General features: G+C 38.1%; 1 protein-coding gene across 16 annotated transcripts in view; it reads left to right on the top strand.

Annotated features, from left to right (window-relative positions):
- The window catches only part of ERC2 (ELKS/RAB6-interacting/CAST family member 2), a 432,662-nt gene that overhangs the window by 109,956 nt on the left and 306,493 nt on the right, over positions 1 to 16,213 (top strand). For all 16 annotated transcript variants that reach the window (XM_042020735.1, XM_042020741.1, XM_042020751.1 and 13 more), the window contains one exon: positions 1,108 to 1,275. In XM_042020735.1, the coding sequence (XP_041876669.1) occupies positions 1,108 to 1,275 (168 nt within the window). The remainder of the gene's footprint in view (positions 1 to 1,107; positions 1,276 to 16,213) is intronic.

Raw genomic sequence — 16,213 nt, 5'->3', positions numbered from 1 at the left:
TCCCAAACGTCTGTTGGAACATGGGAAAGAGCTCTTCATATAAAGGAAGTGATTTCTCTGAGTTATGCAGATGCAGTGAGGCATTTTATTTCACAAAATCCTCATGAGGTGATGTATCTGGATTCGTCTAGTGACCAGTGTTATATCACAAGAATTTAAGAGTAGTTATATGCCACCTAATCCACCATCCTTTCACCTACACACATTGTTCTGTATATAGTCCAGTGCTTTGCTCTGATTCGTATATTCTAAATCCATCACAATTTTGTCTTCTGTGGCTATTCTTCCCATTTATCATTGTGGAAAGAGGAGAATAATCCCAATATCATGACATTTACTGATGAACCTTAAATTCTTTTAAATTCATTTAAATTCAGAAGCTCTGTCTTAGCATTGTGTTTCTGCTGTTTCCTCTGGGATAAGCTTTTATTATCTCTCAGCCCTTTCATTGTGTGGAATTTTTTATGTTTTCCCCAGACTTCTCTTAAATTAGTCTTCTTGGCTTGGCTTTTCTACTACCTGAGAATTCCATGTGAACTGCCAGGGAGAAAAATAAGAGGTGGGGATGGTGGGCAGCAACAAATTTGCAAGAAGAGTAAGGTTAAAATCCTACTTTTCTGTTTTCCTCTCCTTTCTAAGATGTCTGTTTTTTCTTTATCAGACTCTTAAAAAATTCCTGATTCACTCTGGCCAATGATAAGTCATGGGAATTATGCTGTTGGAAGGATTGAATTTATACTTTTGTGAACAGTTTTTTTTTCCTGTGCATTTTTGCTGTCCTGCCAGACTTTCCTCACATGGGATACATGCCTTTGAACTTAAGTGAGGTCCGTGGTGAATTTATAGGCCAAATCATCACGTATAATCTTTAGGAGTTTCCTTTTAACTTCTGCAACAACAGGGCAATTGTTCTTAAGACAGGGTACATTAAATTGCAAGAAACACCATTGAAGATATGAGTGTAAAAAGTCTGAATCTTAATTCTCTTCCAGAATTCACAGGTATCTGCTTTGTCATATCATGGTCATTCACACCTTTCAGATTTCCAGTGGAGCTATGAATTGGAGACAAAATGAATGGCCTAACTTTTTTTCCCCCCCACTGCAGATTGATCAACTGAAACAAGAACTCTCAAAGAAAGAATCAGAACTTCTTGCCTTACAAACTAAGCTTGAAACCCTTAGCAATCAGAATTCAGATTGCAAGCAACACATTGAAGTGCTTAAAGAGTCCCTTACTGCCAAAGAACAGAGAGCTGCCATACTTCAGACAGAGGTATTGTATCTCCTGATCATGAAATGCAATAGAAATACTGACTTCATAGCCAGTATCAAGGTGGTGATGTGTTTGATTCAAGTCTGTGTAGCAGGAAAGTTGTTAAAGAATAATATTTAAAACACTCTAAATGCCAGTGTATTTGGTGTATGTATAATTTTGGTAGTACACCAGCTGTCATTCTAGAATTTTTTTAGAAGCACTTATGATTGCCTTTTAAGAAAATGTTTGTGTCTAATTCTCATTGGCTTCAATGGGGGGAGGTGGACCTTAATGACTTGATTGTTGTGATATCATGACCTGTTCCTCATCTGTTAGCTGACTGAGTTTTCCTTTCGGTTGCTCTGGTTGATCCTTCTTTTCTTCTGTGTATTTCTGTTCTGAAGGGTGAAGCTACTGAGGTATTTTGAAGGGATCTGTTGAAAGGTGCATGTTATTAATCACTGGTTATTTTTTCAAATGCAATCAACATTTATTTAAAAATATGAATAATTTCAGTCTTTAAAACAGACCTGTGCATTAATTATGTATGTACCTACAAAATCAGACCATAAAAATATGAGTAATGGAATACCCAGTTGAGATGGTTGTCATATTTAAGAGAATTTGTAAATCCAGTGTTTAAGGTGTTGTCCATTAACTATTTTCCTGGTGTTTTAAAAACTTCGTCGGTTTGGAGCACACAATACTGATTACATTGATTGCTATTAGAAATTTTTGATTTTATTTCTAATGTGTGTGCCTCTTTCAGGAAACAAATACCTGTGGAATTTAGTTATATAGTGCAAATCGTTTCTATTCAGAGAAGAATATTCATTAAGGTATACAGGAATCTTATAGAATGTTTCAGATTATCTGGGTAGCAAAGCTCTAGGAAAAAAATGTCTTAAACTCATAATTCTTGTGGAAGCAGGAAGTAAATATATCTAAGATTCTGATTATCCCTTTTTGCTCTATGTCTTGTGCTCTGCATGTGAAGAAGACAGAGATGAAATTTGGCATTTCCAGCTTGTGTTTAATGGGCCAATATGTGAATAATACAAAATAATCATAACAGAACCAAGGATAGAAACTCCAGCAATTTCGGTGATCTCAATTTAGCATTTGAGCAGGAAAGATTGCTTATTTTAAATCCTGGGCTGTGCAAATCTGTTTTGCAAGGCTTGTATGACCTGTCATGCTTCTGAGGATGGTGATGAATTCCATTTGCTCTCCACTGATTTGACTTCCTACTTTGTTATCAGACTGGTTTGTACTCAGCGCGTTGCAATCTTATGGCTGGCAGATGGGCAGTGGTACAAAGAACTGAATTACAGTGCTCTTGATGAAGGGCTGCTGGGGTTCTGCAGTCCTGGTGGAGAACCAGTTGGCTTCTGACAGGCATTTAATTCCTCTTCTTCCCAGTTTCTGCACAAGCGCATTGAGCTTGAACCTTTTACGTGATCAGGCTTAGACTGTGCTGTGGTAGCAATCCAGCAGTGCTTCTAGACACAGCAGGTCTGGTTCTCTGAGAATTGGGAAAAGATTTTGTTTGCTTAGAGCAACTGAATCGTCTATCTCTAGGCCTCAGGTCTTATCCAAAGGGAGGGCAATGGCTTTCAGCAGCAGATGGGAAAGCAGCTGCAGGGAGATGCAGGGCGAATGGCAGCCCTCCAGCAGGTGGAAGTCATTACAGAAGGAATTTTGTGCCGTACAAGCTATTGTTGTTGGTCATTCCCAGATGAGAAAAGCTAATAACATTTTGGCCTGCATTGAGCCACACTCCTTTCTTTCCTGCCTGTCCACATTGTCTATTTGTAGAATAGGTTTTGTAGAATTTTGTACTTTCCTAAAACATGTTCATAACTTGCCTTGAAGTGCTTCTTTCTGGAGGTGAAAGTAACCATAAAAGGGCAGTTCTAATCCTGTGCTGAGTAAGGTATTCATAGTTGCAGTGTCAACTTCCTGCCTAAATAGGATTACTTTGTAATCACCTTGTTGTAATTAAATTAGCATAGTAAATCCTGTAATAAAAGAAATCCTCCATGGGCTCTCAGTTATTTCATAAGAAGCCTTTTATTATTATTTAACTTAATGGTACTCTGCAGGTTATCTTCAGGTTTTTCTGAAGCAGCTGCATATGATGCAACGGGATGTGATTCATGGAACCATGTAATGATTGGGGTTGGAAGCGAGCTCTGGAGCTCATCTGGTCCAACCCCCTGCTCCAGCAGGGCCACCTAGAGCTGGCTGTCTAGGACCATATTCAGATGTCTTTTGAATATCTCAAGGCATGAGACTCTACAACCTCTTCGGGCCACACAGGCCAGTGTGAGTCTTTCCAATGTTCAGAGGGAACCTCCCATGTTTCAGTTTGTTCCCATTGCATCTCGTCCTGTCACTGGGCATCATTGAAAAGTCTGGCTCCATCTTTAAAGCCTTCCTTCAGATGTTTATACACAGTGATAAGATGCCCCATTCACTTTTTCTAGGCTGAGCACTTCAGCTCTGTCAGGCTTTAGTCATATGAGAGATGCTCCAATGCTTTAATGAAGCCCTTAATTAATCCTTTAGTTTCCTTATGGCCTTTCGCTGGGCTGTCTCCAGTATGCCCAGAACTGGACATTATATCCCAGGTATGACCTCTGAGCAGTGATGGATAGAGGATCACCTCCCTAAACCTTCTGGCAGAGCCCTAAACCTTCTGGCAGAGCCCAGGATGCTGTTAGTGTCTCCCTGCAGGGGCACATTGCTGGTGTTCACCATTGTGACCACCAGGACCACGAGGTCCTTTCTGCAGAGTTGCTTTCCAGCTGGGTGAACTGCAGCACGTGCAGGTGCTTGGCATTGTTTCCCTCCTGGTTCAGGACTTTGCATTTCCTTTCCCTGAACTCTATGAGGCTCCTGTCAGCACAGTTCTTCAGCTTGTCAAAATCCCTGTGAACAGCAGCATCACTCTCCAGTGTATCAGCTGCTCTTTCCATGTTTTTTCCACCAGCACACTTGCTCAGGCTGCACACTACCCCATCATCCAGATCATTAATGAAGATGTTGAACAGGACTGGATGCAGTATTAACCCCTGGGTACAATACTGGTTCTGCTGGAGTGTCCTGATTCCACTTGATAGCCAGCCTTCCACCTACCTACATAGATCTCACAAGCCAGGTCTCATAGGTCATGAGGCTTAGAAGTATTTTGTTGGTATTAATGACGGTTCTTTTGTAGTTCATGTATCCCTGGAAGTTCATTGGTTTCACTCTTATTTGTTGGCAAATTCTACCAGTGTTTCTTATTTGGTAGAATGGATTTTTTTGGGTGTAATTTCATGTTCGGAATTTTCATGATGTCTTAGCAAAATTAGCTCAGAAAATACTATTGCTTTAGAAGTATAGTTTAAGTTTGAGCTCTATCTTCCACAGTTGGTTTCAACAGTAAGAAATGAAGTGTAAGCAGAGTTATAATGATCTTCATCCTGAAGAATACTGGCTACTATTGAAGCATGATGAGCAGATAGATTTACTTGGTTTACATGTGTTACACCAGATCATCAAATATAAGAGGGCACTTGAATTTTTTTGATGAGCTTTTGATCAGGTTTCAGGTGCAGTGGCACTTTGTGACATAATGTGAGAAAAGTTAAAACCATTGGTAAACAAGCCTAGAATCTAAACACTATGTTCTTTTGCACGGTGTTTCTGTTGTCCCAGTGATGTCAGTGTTTTGTTTTGATCTAAATATGTTTAGTTGACTTAAAAAGGTATCACTTGAAGTTTCATTGACAGCTGAAACAAAAAGAAATAAATCCTGTACGGCAGTAACTATCACGGTGGCCAGAGTTGGGAGGTCTGAAAATGGTCTACTGCCAGTAGGGAAAATGTTTGGAAGCAGTCCTTAGAACGTTCACCACCTCTGCTATGTGCATTTCATTTTGTTCCATTTTTAAGTTTATATATAATAGTGCCAAACTATGCAAACTTTTCCTACCCTAATGTATATACCCTTTGTTTTGATTATCTCTTTATTAATGATGTGAAAACCCTGAGGTCAGGCAAAAATGAGCCAATGTAAGGCTAGTCCAGCTACAGAAAACTGAAAATGTCACTGTGCTCCATAGAGAATTGTTAAAAGGGAGAATATGACACTTGATGAGGTTTTCCTTGCTGTGTGAAAAAGCTGTTAAAAGATGTTAATTTTTAAATGAAGCCTTGTATTGTTACTGCAGAGGGAAAGAAGTTAGAGTGAATGATCCTTTTCAATGATTTAAAAAGATTAAACACTGCCATTTGTATACTTTAAAAACTGGTAGGCAGTACAGTTTGATTCTTTTTTGTGCATGTTTGCAGTGACTGGTGCTTACTACTGGACTTACCATCAGGAAAAAAACTTACATAAAATTGATGAAAATAAATTCAATTCGGCTGGGTAGCTCAGTGGAGAAAAACATTCATTTCATAAGCATTTCTGACACAAACATACTTTAGCACTTTATTAGTTAGTGTGTCATTGCTTTAGATAACACACCTGCAAACTGGCAGGTGTGCTGTTTGAAGGTTAATGAACTGTGAAATAAGTAAATGTCTACAAAGAAGTTTTGTAAATTGTGAGCATAGTCCTGTCAATGGAGAAAATGGATTAGAAAAATAGGTAAAATCTGTACTGTAGCTGAATGCTGATGTGTTCAGCATACACATATTAATATAGAAAACCTAATAGAAATGAAGAGGAAGGGTGATTATAGTAGTTCTTTATTGCAATCTGTTTTTTTGTTTAAACAAATCTGTTTATAGAGAAGGGTTGTGAAATGATTGACTTCTTGGCAGTTCTTAGTTTGCATAAAGAGCAAATAAAAGCAGACAGCAGAAAATACTTGGAACAAGACTAAAAAAGCTTTATTTTTCTTTCTGTTACAATGTTGATATTTGATATTTCTTGAAATGTAAATCTGCTTTTAATTTTACAACAATAATGGTATAACTATGGTTATTTCACTCTCACATTTTTATTTTTCTGAGTTTTACTTTGAAATTGTGTTTTTCTATTGTTTTGTGATTTTTCTTGCTTCGAATGGGGCTGGGCCAGATCTTTCAGTGTGGTCTCTTTGCTGTGCTGCCAGTGCATTGTTCTGGTCGATGTGCTGTGCGTGCGAAGGGAAGATCACCCACGGCACAAAGCGCTCTTCTGGACACCAGGCCACCATTTGCTCTCTGTCACTCTGCAGCTGTCCACTGCTTTCTTGACAAAGGGTTCCACATTTCAAGTGCAGCTTTGTTGCAGGTGGGATGTGCCAGACATTTCAGTTTCTGTGCAACATTCACATTTTAGGACCTGTGACTGTTCAGAACAGGAGAGAGGAGCGTAGAGGCAAAGCAGTAAATTCAGAGAGTTAAACTGAAAGAACACTTGGGTTAGCAAAATGCTGTATGTAAACAGAAGTAAACTGTGAAGCAAAGGTGCGAGGGTTTTCATTTGTTGTTTTTTTTCTTTTGGTGTCTATCTGTCCATTGGAAGATTTCAAGACTCTTCAGAGGCACATCAAGTGGCCTGGTCTGATTTCAGGGATCTCTGTGCTTTGAGCAGGAGGGTGCACTTGTGACCTCCTGAGACCCATTCCAGGGACTTTATGGTATTACAAATGAAGCTCTCTCAAATACCTGATAGGTATTACACACACAACCCCATCCCCCTCGACTGCATTCTTATTTAGTGCTTTGAATATTCTGTCTTTCATTTGGGGACACCATTATTTTCGTTTCAAAAAAATTGAAACACAATTTCTGGTGAGCAAGGTGACTGAGAGAGGAGAGAGTTCCATTTGCAGGGCCAGTAGATAGCAGTGCTCAGAGGCAGGAAAACAAGGATAAAAAGAAAATGGGAAAGTAGAAAAAATGGGCTGTATATTCAGTGTATAAAGACTTCATGCAAGTTTTTTGGGACAAATCGTTTGATGAATGTTGGATTTATCTTGCTATCAAAACACTTCTCATTTTCATCTATTTTATTGAATTAAAGTGAAAATGGAAGTGTAGTCCCCGCCACCCTAGTTCTTAAGTTTATAGAAAATTACATTGTTGCCATTGAAAACAATATTCAGTTAGACAGCTTTAATGGGCTTTTATAACCGAGCAAAATTTACTGTGATAAGGTAAGTCACTGGTGGATGGAAATGATTAGAACAATATTAGCTACTAATTTAAATGCTTTGCTCTAAATGGAGATGTTTGAAGAGGAACTTGGATAGGATTGCTTCAGAAATGGTTGTTTGTATACCGTAACTACTGCTTATATTATGATTGATCTGAAGGGGCCTATGTATGATCCTGGTGTACTGGCACTATACACAAAGAAAAGCAGAGAAGAATACACTTCAAAACAGCACTGAAATTTCACCAGGTAGATGCAAACCCAAGGGGAACACAAAAATGTTGTAATTAGCACAATAAGCAGTAGACGTGGCGCCCCAGTCTGAAGCAGTTAATGATGTTTTGCACATATTGCTATAGTGATGAAGTGTGAGGAGAAGTTATTGAAGTAGTTTTGTATTTTTTTTTGGGTTTTCTGCTCAAGAGACAACTGGGGAGAAAGGGCTAGAACCACTTGGACTTTTTAAATTCGTGATTTCCTTTTTAAAGTGATGTCCTTTTCCTAATACAGGTAACGGAGTCCTTAACTCACAATTGCTCTTAACCTGAACCATCAGCCTGTAGGATGTGCAAATATACATTCTCAGCCTTCCTCTGTCTCTGCTGAGGAAAAGAAAACATGCTTACAAGCGAAGCAGGGTTTAAAATAGGAGTGTGGTCTGTTTGGAATGAAGTAGCTTCTGCAGCTGTGGTCATCCAGAAATCTTTAGAGATGCTTATACTGACAGTAGACCTCATATGGTTTTTTGATTATTTTCTTGGTAGGATTCTGAATAATATTTTCCTTTATATCTATGTGATGTGGGTCATTTGTTTTCTTCCTTTTCCCCTTGTTTCACTTTTAAAAGGAAAGAATTTTCTTGTTCTTGGTATCACATTGGACAATGAAATTATAAGGATCTGAGCTTCTGAAAGATTAGTGGTTTCAGAGGTAACCTGCTAATATTTAAAGAAGTGTTTAAATAAGATCAGCTTGGGCAAACAGCATTTATACACTTCATGTCCTAAGTGATAACATGATATAATTACATGAAATTTTACATTTCTCTAGTTCTTTCCACATTTAAAATCAAGTAATGCAGTCTGTGAAAATTTTTGAAAGCTTTATCATTTTTATAGGTAAAAAGTATTTACAAATCATCTCCTGCAAAAGAAACAGCAGCTGCATTTTCTCCTGATTAGTTTAATTCTGTCATTATTTGGTACATTTTCAACTAGCTGACATGATAAACTTAATGGAATTCCAGTTTTGTGGTTTCCATTTTTGTTTTCTGTTAAAGTCAAAGCTGCTTTTTCATTTCACCAATTGGATGAAACAGAAACCCAGACACAAATGCACTGCTTCATTTAGGCAAGCAAAGGATAATACAAGTGTGGCAAAAGCAGTCTTTCTGAAGTAGATTTGGTACTTGTCAGCTCTGCCATGGGAAGTCATGGCAGTTAAGCTCTGTAGCCTTAAGGCTTGAGTAAATAAAAGTCCTTGAGGACTGTTGGCTGGCACAGACATGTGGGAACAATCATCTTGGTTTCAAGTTGTTAGAGGGAGGAATTGCAGTTGTGCACAGAGAGCCATGAAAACAGTGGCCTGATGCTTAAAAAGGAGCTGGGCTAAACAACTACTGTGCATGATAGCACCTAGTTATAAAGGATATTAATGTCCTTGGAGCAAAAAAATTTTTAAAGATATGTAGTTAATGAGATGGCTCTGAATTGAATTCAATTTAAACACAAAATGCTCTCAAATGCAGAATGCTAATTAACATTGGCTGGACTTGACTAAGTAAAAAGTGCTCGTAACAAAGATATGAAATAATCTGTCTCCTTTGAAAAGTGTTCTTTTTAGATCTCAAATCATGGAAGTGGTTAATGGTGTTAGTAAACCTTTCAGTTAGATGACTGTGCCACAGTTCTCCATTTGTTTGATTCTTTGATTTTTGCCTGTGATTTTTTAAAATATGGCATTATAACTTAAATCTTAGCTCTCCAAACAAATCCTTCAGTTTTGTCTTTCCTGTGGGAACACATACTCTCTCCCTGCTATCATTAAATTATTTCTATGCAATAAAATTTGTAATGGACTAATATTTTTAAAAGAAATAGTAGAATTAAGTGACATTAAGTAACTTTAATCTGTATAATTGCCTTTAGTATTATTGAGCTGCTTCCTCTGTACTTCTCCCTTGAATGTGCTCTCTTTCTCACACAGAAGATTAATTTGCTCATGTGATTTTCAATATTAATTTCCGTATTTTTGAGAAGGAATTGTGTGATGTAAAAAGTGGTGACAATACCAAAGTTTTCTGATGTCATTACAGACACCATATATGGGGGTTTTCTTGCTCTTTTATGATCATACTTTTCCTACCTGTGCTCATTCTACCAGCTGTAGTTCGTTAAAGGCTGCATATGCATCCTGATGAATTTCCCCTGTAAACTCTTTGCCACAGATCTGTCTCTGTTTTTGAAGTTCATGTTCCCAATAACTAGGAATGTTTGTAGTTTTACAAAAGAAACTGTGTAAGCAGTACCATGCTAGACAAATGAAAGTTTACAAAAGTAGAAAAAATTTCAGTTTAAAAATGCAAACAAATATTTCTGATACATTTGAAGAAATAAGTTACAAAAGAAGGAAGCAGGAGGACTTTTTTTTGTCCAGCATTAAGAATAATCTAAATCTAGAGACGAAAATGAGGCATTCTACAAAATCAGTAGGAAATAAGTGAAAAAGGAGTGTGAAATTGTGGAGGGGGGGTTGTAGAAGATGCTGTTATGTAAGAGCACTGGGACAGGAACATCTGTACTCATGTATAGAGCTCCTTAAATATTGTCTGGTGGAGCTCTGCTACAATTTGTGTTAGAAATGTGTCTAAGTATTGTAAAACTAAGACCTAACAAGATAAAATGTGAGTTAAGAGTCAAGTATTTAGAGTTTTGATAATGTTGGTACTCGTGTCAAATTGGATAAAGAAGTAGATCAGAAGATGGAATAAAATGGATAAGGATGGTTTGGTTTCTGTTTCTGTAGTGATCATTTGTCTGCCTATTTTAACATAAGAGGTCAGACTGGATTTGTAGAGGCAAGTCTTAATTCTGACATTTTGTAATGTGTAGTGTTGGCTCCCCTTCCCCCCCATTCAGTAATAATTTTCCTTTAAAAAAGGTTGATTTTGTAGATATCCATAAAGGGCTCGTGAACCACTATTGTGTTTGCTCGATACCCTTTTTCTTCTTTCAGTGGAAATACATTTGATACAAGCAAGGTGCACGTCAGATACTGCTGCCAGGGCTGGCTGGAAGGAAATAGGCTGGAAAAATTCTGCAAGTGCTGCTTTTATGAGGACTCTTCTTTCTCGTGTCCTTTTGCTTTTGTTTTTCAAATTCTTCCTCAGGTCAAACAAGCACAACAGCTGTTTCTTATCTATAAAGACTGCTTTCTTCCAGCTGCCCTGTGCTGTCAGATCAGGCACAAGATCAGTACAGGGTGGGAAAGACTGAGGAGTGTGTAAATAAAAACAGTTTGGGTTCACGTTCACTGCATGCTTATTTTCCCCTTTATACTGTTTAAACTGTTAAAGTTCCAAGAAAATACTTAAAATACTTTCCATTAGTTAATTACTTTTATACTGTATCACTTACTCGTTGTTCTGAATGTTGTTGGAGCAACACTAAATTGGATTCTGGAATAGATTATAGTATTCATAAATACTGTAGAGTCTTCCTATAATCCCTAATAGAAATTAAAATCATTATCTATTATATCTGCCTACTAATGTATATTCCTTATCTTTTGCATAAATAATATTTTCCTGTTTTCTGAATATAGGTACTGTTTGTGGTTGAATTTAAAACATTTTTGTAGCAAGATCAGAGAAAGTAACTTTCTATTCCAAAATATTTAGTGTTTTCCTGTGACTCAGGTGCTGGTTGACCTTTCAACAGAAGCATTGGTTTGGTTCCTTGTTTTTGAAATATTGCCAGAAGTTGGGGGAAGGAGAAGAGGGGAAGAGAAGTTGCCTTTATTTTTTCCCATTTTAGGATTTTATGCATGATTTCATAACGTTGTGGTAAATACAATAGTACATATTTAATACAGCTTGTAGGTTTATGCTTGCAACAGACTGGAAGCAATTGACAGTACTTTTCTTAAGCATAACCAAAAACATAATGAAGTTTATCCTGCCAAGTGTCAGGCCACAAATAAAGACAGGCACATGTGTGGTCAGCCTGCCCTCCATTTCTAGGAAAAGTGCCATTGGACCAAATAAACTCATTTTAAATCAGGCAGGAAATCTTTGCCAGACTTGACCTAGATTGGTGACTCATGGCTCTGCCCAGCCCTGCAGCTGAGTTGGCTTCTGAGCCTCTCTGCACTGAGGTGCCAGTGGCCTCTGTTATCTTGTTCTCTTCAGGGTGTTTCTGTGTTCCAGCTGTCTGGCAGCAGGCTCCACTCTACTTTGTGTCATTTTCTGTCATAAATTTTGAAGCAGTGTGTGACATGAGTGACAGATAGTGAGAGGATAAGCTTAAATGATGTGTGTTCTTCCAGGACAAAGAATGCTTTCAGGAATTGTTCAAATAGGTTTTGCTATCATGCATTTTTATAAATGATCAATTTTGTGTCACTGAAACCAGCTTTTGTACTTCTCTAATTATGAAGCTAAATAAACAGGAATGACATGGTGGTGTAGGAGCAGGCAAAAGTGTCCTGGAGTAATAGGGAGACCCTCTCTGAGCATCAGGTTTAGGGTTAAGAAAGACAAAGGGTTAAGAAAGATATCTGGGCTTGAATATAACTAGAGATGAGAAGGGCAACAAGAAAGGTTTCTACAGGCACAGCAGTAGCAGAAGACTAAAGAAAATACGGGGTCACTGATGAATGGGAGTGGAGATCTGACCCTAGAGGAGATGGAGACAGTCAAAATACTGAAAGCCTGCTTCACCTGGAACATTACTGGAAGGAACAACCTTCAGCAATCCCAGGTCTCTGAACCCACTACAGAAGTCCAGCACCACATGAACTTGTCCTTGATGGAGGAGGATCAGCCCAGGGGATATTTAAATAAACCAGACACATACAAGTCCCTTGGCCTTGCTGGAATGCACCTGCAAGCGCTGATGGCATTACCTTTGGAAAGTGTTGGGAGTTGAGAGGGGTTTCTGAGACCTGGGAGAAAACCAATGTCTTAGAAAAGGCAAGAAGGAGGATCCAGGGAATTGCATCAATCACACTGATCCCTGGAAAGGTCATAACAAAAAAGGAATAATCCTGGAAGCCATTTCCAGATGTATGACCAACAAGAAGGTGATTTGTAGTAACTAGCATGGATTTATGAATTTCTGGGTAAATTCTTCCCAAGAAAAGCTGTATTTTTGATGGGTTTCTGATAATTTGATTTGAAATCTGATATTTTCCCTTGTTTATATTGTGTTGGATAATTCTTCAGCATTTTTTGTTACAGTATTTCTCTTTTGCAGTTACTGGCAAACTCTCTTTTTAAATCATTTCTGCAGTGGTTCTAATGGTTTTTAGGCAAGTAGAAACCTTGAAAGATCATCTTTGTTCAGCTTCATTGTGTAAGGGATGGTTAAAGCACAGGTACATAATAAATTCTCACCACTTGCCTCATGAACAAAGTTACAGGATAGCTGGAATTTTGGGACCTTCTAACTCTCTTTGAGGTGTGCATTTCATACTCAATCCCCCCAGCTGCTGTGCACCCATCTCTGTGCCCATGGGGAAATCCTCAGGGAGGGTTGGGCTGCAGGTACTTCCCAGGGTGGTGTCAGGCTTGGTGCCACCGTGCCTGGGTGTAGTGCAGGAGGAATAGGAGAGTGATGCAGATGAATCCTGTCTCATGGGAGGGGCTGTAGAGGTTATCTGGCCCAAGCTTCTGATCTAAGCAGGTTTTAGTTACTGCAGGTTGCTCAGGACAGCATGTTTTGGATACCTCAGGGGTGGATTTTCCATAACCTATTTAGACACTTGTTTCAGTATTTGACCAATCTTGAGGTAAAAAAACCCAACCAAACAAGTGTTTTCCCTATGTCAGGGTGTAATTTCCATGTTCTACTTGTCTCATTCCTGCCCAGTGCTCCTTTGAGAAGAGTCTGGCCTTGTCTTCTCATGCCCTTCCACTCAGTAATAATTGAAGACAGCACTGAATCTTCTTGTGGCTTTTTTGTCAGGGTGCACAGACGTGGTGCTCAGCATCTGCAGGTACATTCTGTGTCAGTTCCCTGCCATCCAGGTGGGGCCTTCAGCTGGACTCATACCAAGTCTAAGCTCAGCTCTGAGTGTGTTCCAGAGACTGGCTCCACATCCCCAAGGCATGTGCTGCCTGTTCCAGTTAGCTGGCTTTGTATCCTGCTGGCTTAGCTATTGTTGTGAAGAATTTTGTGTTCTGATTCAAAAGAAGCATTTTTAGAACATGAGTTTGGAGTGGCAATATGTTTTTATTTCCAATAGTTATTATTAGCCATACATAAGTCCGAGAGCTATTATCCACTTACTGTTTGAAGAGAAACAGTTTGATGAAAAGCTTATCTTAATATTTGATGTGGTATATAGCAGTGTAAATTCAGGGTATTTTAAAAAACCCCCAACATAATAGTCAATAAAAATAGAACCTTTCCTATCCAACAAAAACCTGTGTGTCAGCTGGAGAACAAATATCATTGGGGAAATTATCTTATTTTTCTCCAAAAAGATAGATGTAGTTTTTATGATTTGAAGATGAGGGTATGTTTTTCAAGCCCTTTCTTGGTCAGTTGCAGGATTACTGGTAGATGGATTTTTTTGATGCTTTTGTATTTTCCTTGTTTGCTTCTGTTGGAACAGTGAGCAAATGGTTTTGGTGAGCAGTCGGTCAAAGAGAACATGCAAAGAAGTTGTGGCAACAGTTTAAGTCAATCTGATAGCACCTGCTCTCACCTGGTTTCACCTCTTCATGGAGGAGAAGGAGATCCAGGGTAGGGTGATGGTGATGTGATTCTCTGCTTCCATCTCCAGTTACTGCAGTGGACCCCATAACCATCTCAAAGGGAACAGGTGTAAAGACACAGCACACTTTGAAGTTCAGGGCCTCTATTTATTTATTTCATTGTTTTTGAGAAAATATTATTGCTGAAAAGTGTGTGCAGTCCACATGCATGTGGGGGTTGGCCAAATGGGTAAGAATCAAACACAGATTTCAGATCTGTAATGTTGGATTTTGCCCATGGAGGAAAGAGTTCTTGCATGATTGTTACAGTTTCATAGGTTTAAAATGTAGTGGCAATAGTTACTGCAAAATTTAAAAATATAAACAATGATCATTTAAAATGTCAAATGCAGCAGCTGAGAGAGAACTCAGGATGGCAGCTGTGGTGTGCCATATTGATAAATCAAAATAATAAATTCAAAACGTATGATCTCAGTAATGTAATCCAGATTACGTATCAGAGGGTAACAGTTGTGCATTTTCAGTGCTAGAAGTTTACTTTGCCTTTGACTCTGTGCCTTGATGTGCACTAAAGGTACAGTGTTGCTGTATTGGGATGAGTCATATTTGTGCTCAAGTGGTATTAAGAACCTAAGTTTCTATTCAAATGAAACACAGAAGTTTGATTTCTAGTGTAAAACTATAAATATGCTTATTCTGTAATAATTCTATTTTCTTTTCTTTGTTACATAAGATGCAGAGGGGACTTTAAGGTATTGAAATTTGAGCATGGGGGAGGTACTTGCTGTGGTAAAGTCTTAAAGTGAGTGTGAGAGCATTTTTACACAAGTGATGAGAACCTCCTGGACATGATTGACTTAAATTAGCTTGATTGGTTTTTATCAATTGCAGCTGCACTATTTAGCATAAAAATGCAAAACATCCAAAAATCATTTGCCTTGCAGTGTAGTAGAAAGATGGTTTTAGTTAGTCTTTAAGATGTTTCAAATGTTTATTCTACACAGATTCTCTGAGAATGGATCCAGAACATATCTAGTTACAGAGAACTAGTACAGATATTGTAAATGTTGAGAAAATTAATTAAGGAAAATATGTGCTTTATGAATTGCGTATTTGGGATTTTGGTTTTTTTCTTTTGCTTTAACTCTGTTAGTAAGTTAAACAGTTCAAAGATATTTGTTGTAGTGTCATGATCAGGCACCTGTCAATAAAAGCTACAAGAGAAAGACTGGAACTTTGTGTGATGTACAACTGTCTGACTTGCTCTCTCAACCAATGTCACGCTTGAGAGAAATCCTAATAAATTTCTTTCTAAAGAGGACAAGAAAGTTTTAGACCAGTGCTGAGGATTGCAACCCTGTGTTGAAAACCTGACCAGGGAAAGGCTGCCATTGTTACTTAAAGGCTGTGTTCTGCACACTGGGCTTTGATATGTGATGTACATTTTCCTTTTTGTAGAACTGTACTTGCAAACTCATGATCCTGTCTTTGTTTCAAAGTTTTCTCTTTTTAAGTGGCTTAATGATTTTTATAGCATGTGACCTTAAGGTTAATTAAGTGCATCTTTGTATTTCTTGGATGCTTAATGTTGTCTAATTCACAGGAAAAATATGAATATAGAAAACTTGCATAATTTACTGTAATTAATTGTAACCAGCAGTTGTGCTGAAGAAGAGCCCTTATTCATACATGAAATAATAGATGATGTTAAAGAGTGAGATTACAGGAAGTCAATCTTTTGGACACTTTTAAATGGTTTTGGTACAGGATGCCTGTGTTAAGGTCAAATCCTTTCATTATTTCTTAGATTCATTTAGTCTTACATATTCCTAGGACAATGATGCCAATTTAGATCTTTAGACAGATACTTGGAATTA

Source organism: Corvus kubaryi, unplaced genomic scaffold (genome assembly GCF_017639235.1).
Source record: "Corvus kubaryi isolate FWS band 111438036 unplaced genomic scaffold, C.kubaryi_AGA036_p1.0 124, whole genome shotgun sequence".
Classification (NCBI taxonomy): Eukaryota; Metazoa; Chordata; class Aves; order Passeriformes; family Corvidae; genus Corvus; species Corvus kubaryi.
Note: the sequence above shows the minus strand (reverse complement) of the source record. Positions and strands in the feature narration are given on the sequence as shown.